At 45.9% G+C, this 20,481-nt stretch overlaps 1 protein-coding gene and 1 pseudogene across 2 annotated transcripts in view; one reads left to right on the forward strand and one right to left on the reverse strand.

The window, feature by feature from the left end:
- The first annotated feature begins 788 nt into the window (after positions 1–788).
- LAPTM4B (lysosomal protein transmembrane 4 beta) overlaps positions 789–20,481 on the forward strand; it is a 76,336-nt gene continuing 56,643 nt past the window's right edge. Inside the window, 5 exon segments of the mRNA XM_008001167.3 lie at positions 789–906; positions 909–938; positions 941–974; positions 976–1,153; positions 1,155–1,295. Of these exon segments, the coding sequence (XP_007999358.3) occupies positions 789–906; positions 909–938; positions 941–974; positions 976–1,153; positions 1,155–1,295 (501 nt within the window).
- Positions 5,859–6,426, reverse strand: LOC103237180 (small ribosomal subunit protein uS13-like; annotated as a pseudogene). The gene has a single exon (XR_012093857.1). The product of XR_012093857.1 is annotated as a small ribosomal subunit protein uS13-like (transcript).

The following is a 20,481-nucleotide window of genomic DNA, read 5'->3' on the forward strand; positions in this document are numbered from 1 at the left end:
GCCCCCTGTTTAAAGGTGGGTGCGGTCACCTTCCCCAGCTAGGTTTAGGAATTCTTACTCGCCCCAGAAAATTCACTAGTCCTGTCTCTTACTGGGATTACAGGCGTGAGCCACTGCGCCCAGCCAATTTTGGTATTTTTTGTAGAGCCAGGGTTTCCCCATGTTGCCCAGGCTGGGGCTGAATCTTTAGACCTGCACTCATGATTAAAAATGCTACCTGAAGCACAGCAAGGATGTCCTTGACATACATCCTATTTTCTGGGAAAAGATTACTACCACAGTAATTGAGCTGGGAAGCGGAGACAAATTGCTCTCGGTGGTGGTTCAAAGTACTGCAATTGACTGGAATAGCACCGCACAGTTTTCCTTCCTCTCGTGCAAGATAAGAGTGATAGGAGCTGTATCGATTACCTGCAAGATAGAAGTAGAAGGGGGCCGGGTGCGGTGGCTCACGCCTATAATCCTAGCACTTTGGGAGGCGGAGGCGGGTGGATCATTTGACGCCAGGAGTTCCAGATCAGCCTGACCAACATGGTGAAACCACACCTCTACTAAAAATACAAAAAATTAGCCGGGTCTGGTGGCAGGCGCCTGTACTCCCAGCTACTGGGGCGGCTGGGCAGGAGAATCGCTTGAACTCGGGAGGCAGAGGTTGCAGTGAGCGGAGATCGTGCCACTGCACTCCAGCCTGGGCGACAAAAGCGAGACTCCCTCTCAAAAAAAAAAAAAAAAAAAGTAGAAGGGAAGAAAACCACAAGGAACTAGACTAAAAGAATCTCGACTCCGGAATGCAGTTACGCGAATGGCCAGATGAAAGAGGGAAGGCCGGGACCTCCACTCATGGCCGACTAGGAGACCGCCCGAGGGTGCACGCTGATGGATTTATTTACCCGGGGCTCGCTGCTCCAGCAGCTGGCTGGAGCCCGCGATGACGTCACGGGCCGGGTCACATGGCCGAGTCCGCCCCGCCCCCTCCCCCGCCGCCGCCGCCGCCGCCTTCGGAGCTCAGGGTCCGGACGCGGCAGAAGCTAGGAGATCTCGGGGGATCGAGGAGACGGGTGGGCGGGCGCACGGGCTAGCGGGCCGGGAGCCGGAGCGGCGGAGGAGCCGGCAGCAGCGGCGCGGCGGGCCCCAGGCGAGGCGGTCGACGCTCCCTGCAAACTTGGGCGCGCGCTCGCGCCACTGCGCCCGGAGCGATGAAGATGGTCGCGCCTTGGACGCGGTTCTACTCCAACAGCTGCTGCTTGTGCTGCCATGTCCGCACTGGCACCATCCTGCTCGGCGTCTGGTATCTGGTGAGCTCGGCGCGCCCGGCCCCGGACCCCGGGTTGATTCCGCGCCCCCAGCTGGGCTTCTGGCCCGGCCTCGCGGTGGGGTGAGGCGTGCTTATCCGCCTAAAGTTGTATTATTAGAAACTTAATTCTCTGGGTGCCGCGTCCGCGCTTCCCCGGCTGGGCCAGCGCCGACAGCGGGGGAGGCCAGGGGCGCGGGGCGGAGGGCCGCACCCGAGCCTTGGCGCCCAGGTGGTGCGGATCGCCGGTCTCCAGCTTCCGCGCAGCTCTGCGGCGTCGCGTAGGGCGCACCCGGGGCCGAGAAACTCTGAGCTTATCTGCCGAGCACGTGTTTCCTTTCTTCTTAAAGCCCGTAGGCTTTGTGTTTCGACGGCTGCGGACGGCTACGGCTGTCGCGGAGGAGACGGCGCATATTTTGCAGCTGTGTGGTCAAGGTTGCGGATTTGTCAATGCTCATTCCCTGGCCGCGTCTCCGCTAGGGTGGCCTGCGCTTTCACGCCGTCGCACGTTCGGATCCCGAGTTGAAGTGGTTGGGGGTTCTTGGCATCCTCTTGTGAATAGGTCCCCCTCCCCCCAGCCATGTTTTAACGTCCTTACTCCGGGAAGGGATGTGAGTGGGATTTACTGCATTTCCATCTGCCCGGGGAAGCCATTTTCCACCCACATTTTTCCTGCCCATGGACAGTTGGTCCTGGGACCTTTTCTTGACAGACTTAGCAGGCAAATCTGGCATTTTTTTTCCTGGTTGGAACTTTTAAAGTCTTTTTTTGTATGAGGAGCAGTGATTTTCAGAGGTAACCTGATGGAGTCTTGCCCTGCACCTGCCAGCACTGCACTGGTTGTTGGCACCCCTAGACTGCACCAGCACTGAGTCGGATTCCACTGCATTTTGGGTTTTGTGACATCATGATGAAGAGTTAGACCCGAATTGCTTTGCAGTGAATACCACTGCATCGCGAGGAAATGCCCTGAAAATGGTAGACAAATGGCATATGTAACTTTTTTCAGTGAGGTGTTTTTTTTTCTTTTTCTTTTTCTTTTTTTTTTGAGACAGTCTCAGTCTGTGGCCCGGGCTGGAGTGCAGTGGCACGATCTCAGCTCACTGTAACCTCCGCCTCCCGAGTTCAAGCGATTCTCCTTCCTCAGCTTCCGGAGTAGCTGGGATTACAGGCGCCCGCCACTATGCCCAGCTAATTTTTTGTATTTTTACAAAAAGAGACGGGGTTTCACCATGTTGGTCAGGCTGGTCTCGAACTCTTGACCTCGTGATTAGCCCTCGGCTTCCCAAAGTACTGAGATTACAGGCGGGAGTGAGCCACTGCCCCCCGCCGAGAAAAATTATCTCTTTAATGAGTTAGGGGTATGTGTGTGTGTGGTTGGTTTGTTTACTGGGCCCATTTTTGGATAGAATATGAACTTTTTGTCGTAACTGTGAACCCCTTCCTTGTACCATTTTAAGCAAAACATTTCACCCCAGGCATATGGTGTGCACTGTGCTATTTATAGTTTCAAGTTTCCTTTAGTCAGTGCCTATCATGGCCACACAATATAAATTTTTGGCTTGAAAGTGGGTTCTTACTGTGCAGTGTCAATACAGATGGAACATCAGCATATTAGCTAAACCTCGACTTTGCTGAAAGCCAAGAAATTATTTACCGAAATTGAAAATTATAGCAAAAGGATAGTAGGTGGCTCAAAATAGTTGGTGCTTTTATTGATGATCAAGACAGACTGTTTTATACAAGTGTCTGCCTTCCTTGAAAATGTTCAAATCTGCCGACTTGCAAGTACATCAGTGAATGTAATTTGTGAAATCTAGGGCATTGCATTAGGCAAATGTACTACGTGATCTACAGGAAAGATAAATCCTACTTGAGCCCTGTTGTTGGCTGTAATCCAGCCAGACGGAGTTGGTGTGATAAAAGAGTACTCAGCATGCTTTGTCTACTGTTTGAGCACGCTCTCTGTGGAAAGTAGTTACTGGTGTGCTTGTCTTAGCATTTGGAAATAAATGGCCTTTTGAAAGATAATTAGAAAGCTTTCTAGCAGATGTGAATAAAAATGTTGCTTTAGGTAAACCCTATTTCTGGGAAACCTTGCTTAAGTACTGGTAATCTTTATAAATAGTCTTTTGCGTTTCGCAAGGCAATGTAAGCCATTTGATTTTTTTTTTTTTTTAAGTAGTGAGTTTCACTCAGACCTTTGAATATAATTTTGTGATACCCTATCTTGTTCTAACCTGAATTGACTCTCCCTTAGCTAAGAGAGCCAGACAGACTCCATCTTGGCGCCTTCACTTGCAGCCCCTTAGCCACCCCCTTTCTCAAGGACTTAAACTTGTGCAAGCTGACTCCCAGCGCATCCAAGAATGCAATTAACTGATAAGACACTGTGGCAAGCCATATCCGCAGTTCCCAGGAATTCGCCCAGTTAATAGCACCCAAAGCCCCGCGTCTATCACCTTGTGATAGATTTAAAACCCCTGCACCTGGAACTGTTTGCTTTCCTGTAACCATTTATCCTTTTAACTTTTTGCCTACTTTACTTCTGTAAGATTGTTTTAACTGGACTCCCTCGCCTCCCCTTTCTAAACCAAAGTATAAAAGAAAATCAAGCCCCTTCTTTGGGGCGGAGAGAATTTTGAGCACTAGCTGTCTCTGGGTCGCCGGCTAATAAAGGACTCCTGAATTCGTCTCAGAGTGTGGCGTTTCTCTATAACTCACTCTTTGGTTGTCCTAAACTTTGACATTCATGAACTTTTTAAAGAGAGTGTTGTGTGACTAGGGAGCAGGACCACTGTAAAACGAGGCACCTTCCCTAGTTTGTCCTAACTCCTTCTCTCAGCCAGCAATCTGTATGGAATGGAGTCAGTTATCAGAAAGTGGAGAGATAAAAATGAGCCAGGTGTGGTGGCCCACACCTGTAGTCCCAGCTTGAGTCCCAGGAGTTCCGAAGCTGCAGTGAGCTGTGATTGCACCCCTACACTCCAGCCTGGGCAACCAGAGTGAGCCCTGTCTCTTAAAGAGGCCAAGTGCGGTGGCTCACGCTTGTAATCCCAGCATTTTGGGAGACCGAGGCAGGCAGATAATCTGAGGTCAGGAGTTCGAGACCAGCCTGACCAACCATGGCTAACGTGGTAAAACCTCGTCTCTACTAAAAATACAAATTAGACAGGCGCGGTGGTGTAGGCCTGTAATCCCAGCTACTTGGGAGGCTGAGGCAGGAGAATTGCTTGAACCCGGGAGGCAGAGGTTGCAGTGAGCCAAGATTGTGTCACTGCACTCTAGCCTGGGTGACAGAGTAAAACTCTGTCTCAAAAAAAAAAAAAAAAAAAAAAAAAAGAGGCCTGGCACAGAGGCTCACACCTGTAAGCACTTTGGGCGGCCGAGATAGGCAGATCACTTGAGGTCAGAAGTTATAGACCAGCCTGGGCAACATGGTGAGATCCCGTCTCTAATAAAAATACAAAAATTATTCTGTCGTGGTGGCATGCGCCTGTAATCCCAGCTACTCAGGAGGCTGAGGCAAGAGAATTGCTTGAACTCTGGAGGCAGAAAGTCCAGCCTGGGTGATGACAGCAAGACTTATTTCAAAAAAAAAGGGGGGGTGGGCGAATGTGGATGGCTCATGCCCATAATCCCAGCACTTTGGGAGGCCGAGGTGAGTGGATCATGAGGTCAGGAAGGAGTTCAAAACCAGCCTGGCCAAGATGGTGAAACCTCATCTCTACTAAAACTACAAAATTAGTTGGGCGCAGTGGCAGGCACCTGTAATCCCAGTTGCTGGGGAGGCAGAGGCAGGAGAATCCCTTGAACCAGGGCGGCAGAGGTTGCAGTGAGCCGAGATCACGCCACTGCACTCCAGCTTAGGCAACAGACTCTGTCTCAAAAAAAAAAAAAGTAAATAAAATAATAATAATAAAAGAAAGCGGAGAGTTTTCAGAAAAGGCAGATATTTAAATAAGAGTCCAGGCCGGGCACGGTGGCTCACACCTGTAATCACAGCACTTTGGGAGGCTGAGTCTGGCAGCTCTCCTGAGGTCAGGAGTTTGAGTCCTGGCTAACATGATGAAACCCCGTTTCTATTAAAAATATAAAAAATTAGCCGGGCGTGGTTGTGCCTGTAACCCCAGCTACTTGGGAAGCTAAGAGAGGAGAATCACTTGAACCCGGGAGGCGGAGGTTGCAGTGAGCCGAGATTGTGCCATTGCACTCCAGCTTGGGGAACAGAAACAAAACTCCGTCTCAAAAAAAAAAAAAAAAAAAAAAACCTGAAAAGTAAGTAAGAGTCCACAATAAGGGCTCATTTAAGTAATTTCCTGTTTTGCAAGATAGGTAAAGCGGATCTTTTTTATATGTTTTTTCATTGTTGATTCCTACCAATACCATTTACTAAGGCTCTGAGTGTCAGGTACTTTACTAGATGCTTTGCATAAGGTTAATTTTTACATATTCCTGGTGAGGTAGATTTTCTTATTCCCATTTTACAGATGAGAAAACTGAGGCTAGAGAACTTCGGTAATTTACTTGACAGCTTAAAAACCCATGGTTGGTTTGTGGTCTGAGGTTTTTTTTTTTTTTTTGGTATATAAACTATTTATTAACAGACAAAGCCTACAGACTTACTTCTTCTTGGACACACCCACAGTGCGGCCATGGTGGCCAGTGGTCTTGGTGTGCTGGCCTCAGACACGAAGGCCCCAGAAGTGGCGCAGCCCTCTAGGGGCCCGAATCTTCTTCAGTCGCTCCAGGTCTTCACGGAGCTTGTCGTCCACACCATTGGCTAGGACCTGGCTATATTTTCCATCCTTTACATCCTTCTGTCTGTTCAAGAACCAGTCTGGGATCTTGTACTGGCGTGGATTCTCCATAATGGTGATCACATGTTCCACATCATCCTCAGTGAGTTCTCCCGCCCTCTTGGTGAGGTCAATGTCTGCTTTCCTCAACACCACATGAGCATTATCTTCGGCCCACAGCCTTAATGGCAGTGGTGGCAAAGGCGATTTCTGCCGCCCATCGATGTTGGTGTTGAGTACTCGCAAAATATGCTGGAACTTTTCAGGGATCACTAGAGACATGGCGGCAGCACAAGCGGCGGTGTGTAGGCCTCCTGTGGAAGCCTGAGTGATGTTTTAATCTGTTCTGTTTCCACTGTTTTACTTTTAAAAGTTGTGCATGTGTTTTGGTTTTGCTTGGAATAATAAAAGTTTTCCTTCAGTCCTGAAATAAAGTATATTGACTTCAGGTATTTATTATTATTACTATTTTTAAAATTCTGGGCCAAGCTACTTTGAGAGACTTCAGGTGTTTATTACTAGAGATCATTTTTTTGTCTCTATTTTTTTCTTTTATTGAGTTGTGATTTATGTACTACAAATTTTTTTTTTTTTTTTTTTTTTTTTTTGAGACCGAGTCTTGCCCTGATGCTCAGGCTGGAGTACAGTGGCATGATCTCAGCTCACACAACGTCCGCCTCCTGGGTTCAAGCGATTCTCCTGCCTCAGCCTCCTGAGTAGCTGGGATTACAGGCGCGTTCTGGGCTAATTTTTGTATTTTTAGTAGACACGGGGTTTCCCCATGTTGGTCAGGCTGGTCTTGAACTCCTGACCTTGTCATCCACCCGCCTTCCTTCCCAAAGTGAGATTACAGGCATGAGCCACTGTGCTTGCCTTTTTTTTTTTGAGATGAGAGTTTTGCTCTTGTTGCTCAGGCTGGAGTGCAATGTTGCAATCTTGAGTCACTGCAACCTCTGTCTCCTGGGTTCAAGCGACTCTCCTGCCTCAGCCTCCCGAGTAGCTGGGATTACAGGCACCCACCACTGCGCCTGGCTAATTTTTGTATTGCTAGTAGAGACAGGGTTTCATTATGTGGGCCAGGTTGGTCTTGAACTCCTGACCTCGGGTGATCCGCCTGCCTCAGCCTCCCAAAGTGCTGGGATTATAGGCGTGAACCACCATGCCCCGCAAAATTCACAGTTAAATGTAGTTTATTGAGTTGACAAATACCTCTGTAATGTAACCCACATTCCTTGAGAACATTTCCAAACCTCCAGCAAGTTCCCTTGTGCTGTTTCCCAGTTAATCCCTGCCATACACCCAATCACTGTAGGTAAATTCTGCTTATTCATGTAAATGGAATTATACTGTATGTACCTTTCTGTATCTAGCTTCTTTCACTTAGTGTAACTTTTTAGATTCACTCATGTTCTTGGAGTGTTACTTTTTATTGCTGAGTATTGTTTTTATTGTATTAATTTGTTTATCCATTTGCCAGATATTAGACATTTGGGTTATTTCCAATTTGGGGCTATTATAAATAAAGCTGCCCTGAACATTCTTGCACAAGACTTTGGGGACTTTTTTTTTTTTTTTTGAGACAGAGTTTTGCTCCTTTTGCTTAGGCTGGAGTGCAATGGTGTGATCTCGGCTCACCACAACCTCCGACTCCCGGGTTCAAGCAATTCTTCTGTCTCAGCCTCCCTAGTAGCTGGGATTACAGGCATGCGCCACCACACCCAGTTAATTTTGTATTTTTAGTAGAGAACAGGATTTCTCCATGTTGGTCAGGCTGGTCTAGAACTCCTGACCTCAGGTGATCTCCTCTCAGCCTCCCCAAGTGCTGGGATTACAGACCTAAGCCACCATGCCCGACCTTTTTTTTTTTTTTTGAGACAAGGTCTCACTCTATTGCCCAGGCTAGAGTACAGTGGTACGATCATGGCTAACTGCAGCCTTGTCTTCCCTGGCTCAAGCAGTCTTCCCATTTCAGCCACCCAAGTAGCTGGGACTACAGGCTCACACCACCACTCCAGGCTTTTTTTTTTTTTTTTTTTTTTGAGACAAGGTCTCACTCTATTGCCCAGGCTAGAGTACAGTGGTACGATCATGGCTAACTGCAGCCTTGTCTTCCCTGGCTCAAGCAGTCTTCCCATTTCAGCCACCCAAGTAGCTGGGACTACAGGCTCACACCACCACTCCAGGCTTTTTTTTTTTTTTTTTTTTTTTGAGACAGAACCTTACTCTTGTTGTCCAGACTGGAGTGCAGTGGCGCAGTCTCTGCTCACTGCAACCTCTGCCTCCTGGGTTCAAGCGATTCTCCTGCCTCAGTCTCCCAAGTAGCTGGGACTACAGGCATGCACCACCATGCCTGGCTAATTTTTTATGTTTAGTAGAGACGGGGTTTCACTATGTTGGTCAGGCTTGTCTCGAACTCTTGACCTCGTGATCCGCCCACTTCAGCCTCCCAAAGTGCTGAGATTACGGGTGTGAGCCACTGTCCCCGGCCTTTTTTTTTTTTTTTTTTTTTTTTTTTTTTTTTTTAAAGACAGAGTCTTGCTCTTGTTGCCCAAGCTGCAGTGCAATGGTGCCATCTCGGCTCACTGCAACCTCCGCCTCCTGGGTTCAAGCAGTTCTCCTGCTTCAGCCTCCTGAGTAGCTGGGGTTGCAGGCATGTGCCACCATGCCTGGCTAATTTTGTATTTTATTTATTATTATGATTATTATTTTTTAGTAGAGATGGGGTTTCTCCATGTTAGGCCAGTCTGGAACTCCTGACCTCAGGTGATCTGCCCGCCTTGGTCTCCCAAAGTGCTGGGAGTCACTGCGCCCGGCCTTTTTTTTTTTTTTTTTTTTCCCCCCATATATCCTCGTTCAGTTGTTTTTTAGGAACTTAGACACAGCAAATACATACCAAATGGCTCTTTGTGCCAGACACTATTCACAGGGTAGTTCGTGTATCAGGTTATAAAGGACGAAAGAGGCCTGAGTAGCTGCTCTCATTGACTTTATGACCTGGTCTTTCTTTTTACTTTTCTTTTTGTTATACTTTAAGTTCTGGGATACAAGTGCAGACTGGTCTTTCAAAGAATCCACTTGTTCACATGGAAACTCAGTTTCCTTGTTTACTGAAGTAAAGGAAACCAGAATATCTCACCCGAAATACACCTCTTTGGTATATTTCAAGATAGTGTTAGAGAAACTGCAAACAAGAATAGCTCTGAAAAGCTGCTGTTTGTGGAGATTTGCATCTTTAGGGAAAATGTTCATTAGTGAAATAAACAGCCAGGCTTTCTCTGAGTACACCTCCTCCCCACCCCATCCCCCGTGTTCAGACCTAGGACAGATTAACCAAGAGATTGAGAGTCTGACACCTTTGAAGGTCTAATAGAGAAGTTTACCACATACCACAGGATACCAAGTATCCTTTCTCAAGGCTGCTACCTGTGAGGTCTCATTTGCATAACAAGACCACCTTCGCTAGCCAGGCCTTTCCATCCCTCCCTCCCATAACCTGTTTTGCCATGATCTAAACCCCTATTCTTTCTGTAACTTCAGGATGGCATTAAAACTTAAACCATCTGGCCCTTCAAGTTTTCTTATTCCTGTGACTCCCATGTATGCGTGTGCATGTAATACATTTGTATGCCTTTTCTTGCTGTTGATCTATTATCAGTTTCTTTATTAGGCTCAAATGGTCCAACCTTCAGAAGTTGTAGAGGGGAGAGAATTTTCTTCACCCCTTCACAAGCCTGATAGATTCTCTTCTTTGTATTCTGAGAAGTTCAACAACTATTGATTTGTCTCATTATAGTAAGACCAGCATCCTGTATTCGTAGAGTGATTGATAGCTTTCAGTGAGCGTTCACGTTTGTTCTTATAGACCTCAGAGCAACCCTGGGTCACGCATGATGGTGATATGTTCATTTAATAGCTTCTTTCCAACTGTCAGATTCTATGACTTGGCCCGTAATTTCAGGATAGAATAACAGACTGATTTGTGACAATTGTGTCATCTTTACTGCCTGGTGTTTTCCCCACTATGTTAGATTGTAAAAGACTAAATAGTAGACTAAAGAGTTTGGATTTTATTCTGTAGGCAGTGGGGAATCATTGAAATGAGTTATGAACAGGAGTGATATTCATTGAAGAGTTATGAACAGGAGTGATATGATGAAAGCAGTTTTGTTGTTTTTGTTTTTTGTTTTTTTTTGAGATGGAGTCTCATTCTGTCGCCCAGGCTGGAGTGCAGTGGCGTGATCTCTGCTCACTGCAAACTCCACCTCCCAGGTTCAAGGCATTCTCCTGCCTCAGCCTCCTGCATAGCTGGGACTACAGGTGCCTGCTACCATGCCCAGTTAATTTTTTTGTTTTTAGTAGAGATGGGGTTTCAACGTTTTAGCCAGGATGGTCCTGATCGCCTGACCTCGTGATCTGCCCACCTTAGCCTCCCAAAATGTTGGAATTACAGGTGTGAGCCACCACGCCTGGCCAATGAAAGCAGTTTTTAAGTTAGATTAAAATGGCAGGCTATTTCAGATGGCTAGAAAACCAGGCAGTATGTTATATATAGCTCTCTAGATACAAACTATAGCAGGTATCAGCTCTTAATGGTATGAATAAGATGGATAGGGATTTTTACCAGTTAGTGAGTGATACAAGTCTCTCTTGCTGTGTCTGGAATTGGTGGGTTCTTGGTCTCACTGACTTCAGGAATGAAGCTGCGGACCCTCGTGGCGAGTGTTACAGTTCTTAAAGATGGTGTGTACACAGTTTGTTCCTTCAGACATTCAGATGTGTCTGGAGCCTCCTTCTTTTGGTGGGTGGGTTCGTGGTCTCGCTGTCAGGAGTGAAGCTGCAGACCTTCGCAGTGAGTGTTACAGCTCATAAAGACAGCGTGAACCCAGAGTGAGCAGTAGCAAGATTGATTGCAAAGAGCAAAAGAACAAAGCTTCCACAGTGTGGAAGGGGACCCAAGCGGGTTGCCACTGTTGGCTGGGGCAGCCTGCTTTTATTCCCTTATCTGGCCCCACCCACATCCTGATGATTGGTTCATTTTACAGAGAGCTGATTGGTCTATTTTACAGAGAGCTGATTGGTCCGTTTTGACAGAGTGCTGATTGGTGTGTTTACAATCTTTGAGCTAGACACGGAGTCACAGAGTGCTAGTTAGCTAGATACAGAGTTAGCTAGATACAGAGTACCAATTGGTGTATTTACAAACCTTGAGCTAGACACAGAGTACTGATTGGTGTATTTACAAACCCTGAGCTAGACACAGAGTGCTGATTGGTGCATTTATAATCCTTGCTAGACACAGAGTCACAGAGTGCTAGTCTTCCAAGTCTCCACTAGGTTAGCTAGATACAGAGTACCAATTGGTGGATTTACAAACCTTGAGCTAGACACAAGAGTGCTGATTGGTATATTTACAAACCCTGAGCTAGACACAGAGTGCTGATTGGTGCATTTACAATCCTTGAGCTAGACACAGAGTCACAGAGTGCCAGTCCTCCAAGTCTCCACTAGATTAGCTAGATACAGAGTACCAGTTGGTGTATTTACAAACCCAGTTGGTGTATTTACAAACCTTGAGCTAGATACAGAGTGCTGATTGGTACGTTTACAATACTTGAGCTAGACAGAGTCACAGAGTGCTAGTCCTCCAAGTCTCCACTAGGTTAGCTAGATACAGAGTGCTGATTGGTGCACATACCATCCTCCTCCGGCTAGATATAAAAGTTCTCTAAGTCCCCATGCAGTTCAGGAGCCCAGCTGGCTTCACCCAGTGGATCCTGCACCAGGGCTGCAGGCGGAGCTGCCTGCCAGTCCCGAGCCCTGCCTGGTGGGGAAGCTGCTGCACTCCTCATTTGGGCTGTCGATGGGACCAGGCGCCACCCAGCAGGGGGTGGCGCCCCTCGGACAGGTTCAGGCGGCACAGGAGCCCACCGCAGGTAGGGAGATCAGACAGATAGGGAGCTCAGACATGGCGGGCTGCACGTCCCGAGCTGTGCCCCGTGGGGAAGCAGCTAAACCCCGGGAGAATTTGAGTGCAGCCCGGCGGGCAGTCACTGCTGGGGGACCGGGGGCAACCTCCGCAGCTGCTGGCCTGGGTGCTAAGCCCCTCACTGCCCTGGGCCCGGGGTGCCTGCCTGCCGCTCCGTGTGCGGGGCCGCCGAGCCCGCGCCTAGGCCCGCCTGAACTCACACCGGCTGGCCAGCACAGCCCCGGTTCCCACCTGTGCCTCTGTCTCCACACCTCCTTGCAAGCAGAGGGAGGAGGCTCTAGCCTCAGCCAGCTCAGAGAGGGGATCCCACGGTGCCGTGGCGGGCTGAAGGGTTCCTCAAGTGCCACCAGAGTGGAAGCCGAGGCCGGAGGCCGAGGGCTGCTAGCACATTGTCACCTCTCATTGCTACCTAGATTTTCTCCATCTGATTTAAGGAATTGAATAGACTTAGATAGGGAAGGATATTGGATTTTTAAAGTACAGGTTTCCCTCATCTAATAGAGGATCAAGGGCAGTTCTATAGAACATTGGTTGGTGGAGATTTCAGTGGTATTCAATATCTTTTTAAGCTTTTATCACACTTTTTTTTTTTTTTTTTTGAGACAGAGTGGCACTCTGTCACCCATGGTGGAGTCCAATGGCGCCATCTCAGTTCCCTGCAACCTCCGCCTCCCAGGTTCAAGCCTCCTGAGTACATGGGATTACAGGTGCGCACCACCACACCGGGCTTAATTTAGTAGAGATTGGGTTTCACCATGTTGGCCAGGCTGGTCTAGAACTCTTGACCTCAGGTGATCCCCCTGCCTCGGCCTCCCAAAGTGCTGTGATTGCAGGCCTGAGCCCCTTATCACACTTTTATGATAAAAGTTCATTAGAATGTTTTACAGACAAGGTGGCCAATAAATAAAGATTGCTATCAAAATTGTTTAATACCAATCTCTCTGGGATTCTCTTTAAATATATCTATTGTGGACCTAAAAGGAAGAAACTGAGGCAAAATTAATATAAGTAGAGAGTTTATTTGGGCCAAGCTTGAGGATTGCAACCCCAGAATACAGAATGACATTGCCCTGACTACACACACAGATTAGCAGCAGTTATAAATGGATTTTTAAAGACTGAAAGGAGGAACAGGGAGTGTACTGATACAAAGTTGTTTGCCAGGAATCGTCCTTGGTTTGCAGAAACAACATTGGTTCGTGATTGGCTATCCATTGTATAACTATGCATTATTAGGTTAATTTGTAGCTACTTGTGGCAATAGCAGTTTCAATAGCAGTTTCAATAGCATTTCAAGATAGCTCAAAAGGGAGGGGGAGTAGAAAGTGATTGCTGTATCATTTTAATGTCTCTCTGGGCCTGATAATAAAGACTTGCATTCCTCAGATAAAAGTTCTTTTCTCAGTAACTTAGCATAAAGTATTAAGTAGTTAACGTGAGTTTTGTACTACAATGTGTATTATGTTTGAATGAGTAATATATTTGTTTTGTCGATTTAACTTTGAATCTTGGCCCTGAAGGAAGAGGCCACAGTTGTCCCATTCTGCCCCACCACCTTTTGGGCTGATTTGTCATTGGTCATAAAAGAATGCTAGTGAAAATAATGTGTGAGCCCTAGCAGCACTCCTTTTCCTCCTCCCAGTTCTTGAGACTTTTAGTAGAGCTTTTGGAGACTTAATGAGAGTTGTTGAGTTATTGGTTAACTCATTGTGCTTGAAGGAAAGTAAAAAGTAAACAAAGACCACACTTCTTTAGTTGCTTTTAACGTTTTTTTTAAAGAGTTTAGAGTTGCCTCTTTGCAGTTACAGTTTCCAAGGGAAATTGTTTCTCAGTCAGGGAAAGGTTAAAAAAAATGCTTGAGGAAATGTAATTTCAAATTATTAGTAAACGTAAGATTGAACTTAAAAAAAAAAAACAAGGCTGGGCGTAGTGGCTCACGCCTGTAATCCCAGCACTTTGGGAGGCCGAGGCAGACAGATCACGAGGTCCCGAGTTCGAGACCAGCCTGACCAACGTAGTGAAACTCAGTCTCTACTAAAAATACAAAAAAATTAGGTATGGTGGCACATGCCTGTAGTCTCAGCTACTCCAGAGGCTGAGGCAAGAGAATCACTTGAACCAGGGAGGCGGAGGTTGTGGTGAGCTGAGATTGCACCACTACAATCCAGCCTGGTAACAGAGTGAGACTCCGTCTCAAACAAAAAAAACCTTGAGCCACTAAAATTACACAGCCAGTTGGTTCCATGGTGCAGAGATGGTGAAGCAGTAACCCTTAACCTATAGTAGGTACTCAGATTTGTGTTGACTAACAGTAATGGGCCTAGGGGTTGCAAAACTGGAGGTGAGCCAATTATGCTATAAAGTTGATATAACAAACGCAAAACTGCAGGAAGGTAGAAGTTTATTTCTCTCCTGTTAACAATCTAGGGAGTGTTGGCCAACATTGTTCCTTGAAGCTATCCAGAGACCCGGGCTGCGGGGTGGGGGTATAGCTCCACCATCCCAAATATTGTGCATGGATTCCTTCTCTGGGTTCTAAGGAGGCTGCCTCCTTTGTGTTTGTCTTCATGGCTGAAGCACCAGGTTTGTGTCCTGGTCTGACGTAAGGGAGAAAGGGGTATCTGGAGGACAATCAGCTTTATTTTTTAAGGATGTGAAATAGAAAATGCACACATCACTTTCACTTACATCCCAGTAACCAAAAAGAAGACATGTGACCTTAGCTGTGAGGGAGGCTAGGAGATGTTTGTTTGTTTGTTTGTTTGAGTCTCGCTCAGTCGGCTCACTGCAAGCTCCACCTCCCGCGTTCACGCCATTCTCCTGCCTCAGCCTCCCGAGTAGCTGGGACTACAGGCGCCCACCGCCACACCCAGCTGATTTTTTTTTTTGTATTTTTAGTAGAGATGGGGTTTCACCGTGTTAGCCAGGATGGTTTCCATCTCCTGACCTCGTGATTTGCTGTCTGGAGCATCCCTTGAAAGGAATTTTGAGCTTACTGCCAGGGATTGGTTTAGCAGAGTTGGCCAGGGCCTGTGAATGGGGTGTGGTGGCTTCTTGGGAGGAACCTGGGTTACTGGTAAGAGCTTATATGGCAATTGTAATCAAAGCACCAACAATGGAATGTCAGTTGAAAACTTTATGCAACTATATTTTATGAACATGGTATGTGCATATTTCCACTGAAGTCTGAATCCTCATCTGTAGAATGGTGTAGTAATGATCAGACTGGATAGGGAAGCAACACTGTTTTTATAATATAAAATAGTGCGTGTGGGGATGGTGGCTTCTTGGTTTAATTCATCACCTATGAGGAAGATGTCCTCAAAGGATAGTACTGTGTTGACTAAACTGGTGAATCAGAAGGACCTGGTTGAATTTGGGGGGAGAAAACTTACATAATTTATTAAAAAATTATATCTACTGAAATGGAGCTCTAATAAAAGGTACAACATCCATTTTACTCCTTAAACTTTTTCCCTCAGAGTCTGTAACCAAGGAGACCGAGACCATCCTTTGACTTAGAAGTTCAGCAACTTACAATAGCCGCCATTACAATCCAACTCCAAGGATTGCCAAGAGTGACTCGTTTTCCTGCTTGCGTGCCTTAGAGTTTTTCTTAACAGTCGGTTCTTTTTGTTTTTTTGAGACGGAGTCTTGCTCTGTTACCCAGGCTGGAGTGCAGTAGCACCATCTCGGCTCACTGCAAGCTCCGCCTCCTGGGTTCACGCCATTCTCCTGCCTCAGCCTCCCAAGTAACCTGGACTACAGGCGCCCACCACCACACCGGGCTAACTTTTTGTATTTTTTTAGTAGAGACAGGGTTTTACCATGTTAGCCAGGATGGTCTCGATCTGCTGACCTTGTGATCTGCCCGCTTTGGCCTCCCAGACTGCTGGGATTACAGGTGTGAGCCACCGCGCCCGGCCCAGTCAGTTCTTTTTTATTTTTATTTTTTTGAGATAAGGTCTCACTTTGTCACCCAGGCTGGAGTGCAGTGGCACCATCTCTGCTCACAGCATCCTTGACCTCCTGGGCTCCATGTCCCTCACACCCCAGCTCCCCAAGCAGCTGGGACTACAGTTGTGAGCCACCATGACCAGCTAACTATTTGTATTTTTTGTAGATATGGGGTTTCACCCTGTTGGGCAGGCTGGTCTCAAACTCCTGACCTCAAGTAATCCGCCCTCCTTGCCTTCCAAAGTGCTGTCACTTAATCTGATACCCTAAAATTGTTTGTGCTATCATTTTTGTCTCTCAAGATGTTTAAGGTCTGTTACTTTCTGGTGTTAATAATGTCACCTCAGGAATCATACAAAGGATATGACAGATTTGAAAATAATAACTAGAAACTCTAGAATGAAAAAAATACTGTTGTTGATAAGGTAACATAATTTGTTTTCACTCTGAATAGAACATCCAATTTATTATCATCCCCACTAGATAATAGGCTGCCTTGAGGGCTTTGCCATAATATATATGTGATGCTTAGCATTGCACTTGGCATATATTTGTTGCATAATAGATTAATTTTTGAACAACTGAATGAATGAGTTAATGAATGTTATAGCGTTTATTCTACATTTTACTTGGCTGTTGATGTATGTTTCTCCCACTGGACTAATGTTGGGCACAGGGACCATGTCTTTTTTTTTCAACTATTTTTCTGTTCAGAAAAAAAAGGTTTAGCTTGCTCTCAGCACTCATTTAATTTTGTGTAAACACACCCTATGAGGCTGAAGCAAATCTGAGTGATTTTCATTGTAAAATATAAAAATTGTTCTTGGAATTATTTCTAAACAGAACATCAGTGTTGTCTATTTCAGAAAAATGGGATTGTTCAAATGAATCTTCGGCCAACAACTGTTCAAGAATGATGTTAACATCATCCATAGGAATGATGTTTTGTAGGATTTGACACTTTCAGCGATAGAGAATTCGTATATTTTGTATATGGAAATACCCCTATTAAAACTGAATGCTGTAAACAGAATGTCTGTTGTTTCCCAAATTGATATACTAGAGGAATGCAAAAATAATAATAAAAGCAAGATATTTTGTGGCAAACTTACCTCAGGATAAATGCTGCAGCTGCTAGGGCTGCTGGGACAAATGGGACAGGGGTTAAGAGTTGGGGTTCTTGTTCCGTCGCCCAGCCTGGGGAGCAGTGGCACCATCATAGCTCACTACAGCCTTGAACTCATGGGCTCAAGCATTAACTCTCACCTCAGCCTCCCAAGAAGCCAGGACTGCAAGCATATACCACCAAACCCAGCTACATTTTTTTTTTTGTTGCTCTGTTGCCCAGGCTGGAGTGCAATGTTGTTGTCTCGCCTCACTGCAGCCTCTGCCTCCTAGGTTCAAACAATTCTCCTGCCTCAGCCTCCCAAGTAACTGGGATTACTGGCACCTGCCATCATGCCTGACTAATTTTTGTATTTTTAGTAGAGATGAGGTTTCACCATGTTAGCCAGGCTGGTCTTGAACTCCTGAGCTCTGGTGATCTACCCGCTTTGGCCTCCCAAACCCAGCTAATTTAAAATTTATTAATAAATATAAAAATTCAGCTCATCTTGAACTTTTGACCTCTAGCAGTCCTCCCACCTCAGCCTCCGAAAGTGCTGGGATTGCAAGCGTGAACCACCACGCCCAGCTTGGGACCATGTCTTAATAATTTTTGTACAACCCAGTTTCAAGCAGAGTGTTGGTGAACTAATTTAGTGAATTTCTTAGGCAAATAGGATTTTACAATAAATCTATTTTTCCCCCAGAATATATTTATCATATTTATTTGAATTGAAGTAACAAGCATGAGAAGAAGTTTATTTTAATATCAGAACAGGACCATATTGAGAGTCTGATTCAAACTTCCATTTGATTTGCCCATTGAAATTGAGTCCAAATGAGAGGCATATCTGCCATCAATAGCTCTCATTTTATTTTAATTTTATTTATTCATTTTGAGATGGACTCTCACTCTGTCACCCAGGCTGGAGTGCAGTGGTGTGATCTTGGCTCACTGCAACCTCCACCTCCCAGGTTCAAGTGATTCTCTTGCGTCAGCCTCCTGAGTAGCTGGGATTACAGGCACCCGCCACCACGCCCGGCTAATTTTTGTATTTTTGAGAGACAAGGTTTCACCATGTGGTCCAGGCTGGTCTCAAACTCCTGACTTCAGATGATCACCTGCCTCGGCCTTTCAAAGTGCTGGGACTACAGGCATGAGCCACCATGCCCAGCCCCATTAATAGCTTTTAGAAAAAATTTCCAAATACTGGAATATAGAAATTAGCCAAGTATCAGAAAACAGCATATCAGATTATAATGTTTATTTATTATTATTTTTTGAGACAGAAAATCTCACTCTGTCACTCAGAGTGCAGTGTGGTAGCATGATCGCAGGTCAGTGCAGCCTTAGCCTCTTGAGCTTAGGCAATCTACCTGTGTCAGCTTCCAGAATAGCCAGGACCACAGGTGCCTACCACCACACCTGGCTAATTATTATTATTATTATTTATATTTTTTTTCCAAGACGGAGTCTCGCTCTGTAGCCCAGGCTGGAGTGCAGTGGCGCAATCTTGGCTCACTGCAAGCTCCGCCTCCCGGGTTCCTGCAATTCTCCTGCCTCAGCCTCCCAAGTAGCTGGGACTACAGATGCCCACCACCACATCTGGCTAATTTTTTTTTTGTATTTTTAGTAGAGACAGGGTTTCGCCGTGTTAGCCAGGATGGTCTCGATCTCCTGACCTCGTGATCCGCGCCTTGGCCTCCCAAAGTGCTAGGATTACAGGTGTGAGCCACCGCACTCAGCCACTAATTATTATTATTATTTGTAGAGACAGAGTCTCACTATGTTGCCCCGGCTAGTCTTGAACTCCTGGGCTCAGTTGATCCTTTCTCTTCAGCCTCTCAAAAATTGCTGGGATTACAGGAGTAAGCCACCCACACCTGGCCTGTTTTTTAAATTATGAATCATTTTTACTGATTATTGTACATTTACATAAAAGCATGTAAAATATTGTTTTTTAAATTATGAATCATTTTTACTGATTATTGTACATTTACATAAAAGCATGTAAAATATAAACAACTCGCCTATCACTAAGCAAAGAACCATGTATTTTATCACTCAAGACTGTTCTACTAATGGTTTGCCACAGAGATTATATGTTTGACTTTTAGGAAAGTCTAACGCTGGCTGGGCGTGGTGGCTCATACCTGTAATCCCAGCATCTTGGGGAGGCTGAGGCGGGTGGATCACTTGAGGTCAGGAGTTTGAGAGCAGCCTGGCCAATATGGTGAAACCCTGTCTCTACCAAAAGTACAAAAATTAGCTGCGTGTGGTGACACTTGCCTGTAGACCCAGCTACTCTGGAGGCTGAGGTGGGAGAATCATTTGAACCCCAGAGGCCGAGATCGCCCTACTGCACTCCAGCCTCGGCGACAGGGCGAGACTCTGTCTTAAAAAAAAAAAAAAAATGATCTAACATGAATTGGTACTTTTGATCTCTTCTTAGACAATGCAAGGACCTTAGCTTAGTTCATTTCCAATCACACCTCCTCTTGATTTACTTGCTATTTTCCCCACTTGTCTCTGTTGCCCAGTCTGGAGTGCAGAGGCGCAGTCTTGGCTTACCGCAGCCTCAACCTCCCTGGCTCAAGCGATCCTCCTGCCTCAGCCCCCCAGTAGCTGGGACTACAGGCATGTGCCACCGTGCCTGGCTAGTTTTTGTAGTTTTTGGTAGAGATGGGGATTCACCATGTTAGCCAGGCTGGTCTCCGATTCCTGACCTCAAGTGATCCTCCTGCCTCGGACTTCCAAAGTGCTGGGATTACAAGCACCAGCCAGTTATTTCTTGATTATATGCTAAAAAATGAGTGGGTTATTCATGAGTCTAATTTTTGTGGATATGGGGTCTCACTATGTTGTCCAGGCTGATCCTGGGCTCAAGCAGTCATCCTGCCTGGGCCTCCTAAAGTGTTGGGATTACATTTATGAGCCACTGTGCTTCTCCGGATCTCTGAATTAATATTATTTCACTCTGATGTTTCTCCCTTGTTATATCTATTTCCAGGTTTGACTTGAATGCCTGGACAGATTTGTTTATTATTGATCATTGTCTTAGCATATTAGTTGTATTTTATGCTTAACATTATGCTTACTTTAGACAATTTGGGGAAAAAAGGAGTGTGATAATTAAAGATATAAGTTACTGGCAAATATAGGATCTAGTTTATAATCATTGTATGTTGTTGTGCTTTTACCTATGATTTAGGTAAGCACATTACAGATAGAAATGGCCAGGCACAGCTGGGTACAGTGGCTCACTCCTGTAATCCCAGCACTTTGGGAGGCCATGGTGGGCAGATCACCTGAGGTCAGGAGTTTGAGACCGGCCTGGCCAACA

The sequence above is a fragment of the Chlorocebus sabaeus genome, chromosome 8, assembly GCF_047675955.1.
Source record: "Chlorocebus sabaeus isolate Y175 chromosome 8, mChlSab1.0.hap1, whole genome shotgun sequence".
Taxonomy (NCBI): domain Eukaryota; kingdom Metazoa; phylum Chordata; class Mammalia; order Primates; family Cercopithecidae; genus Chlorocebus; species Chlorocebus sabaeus.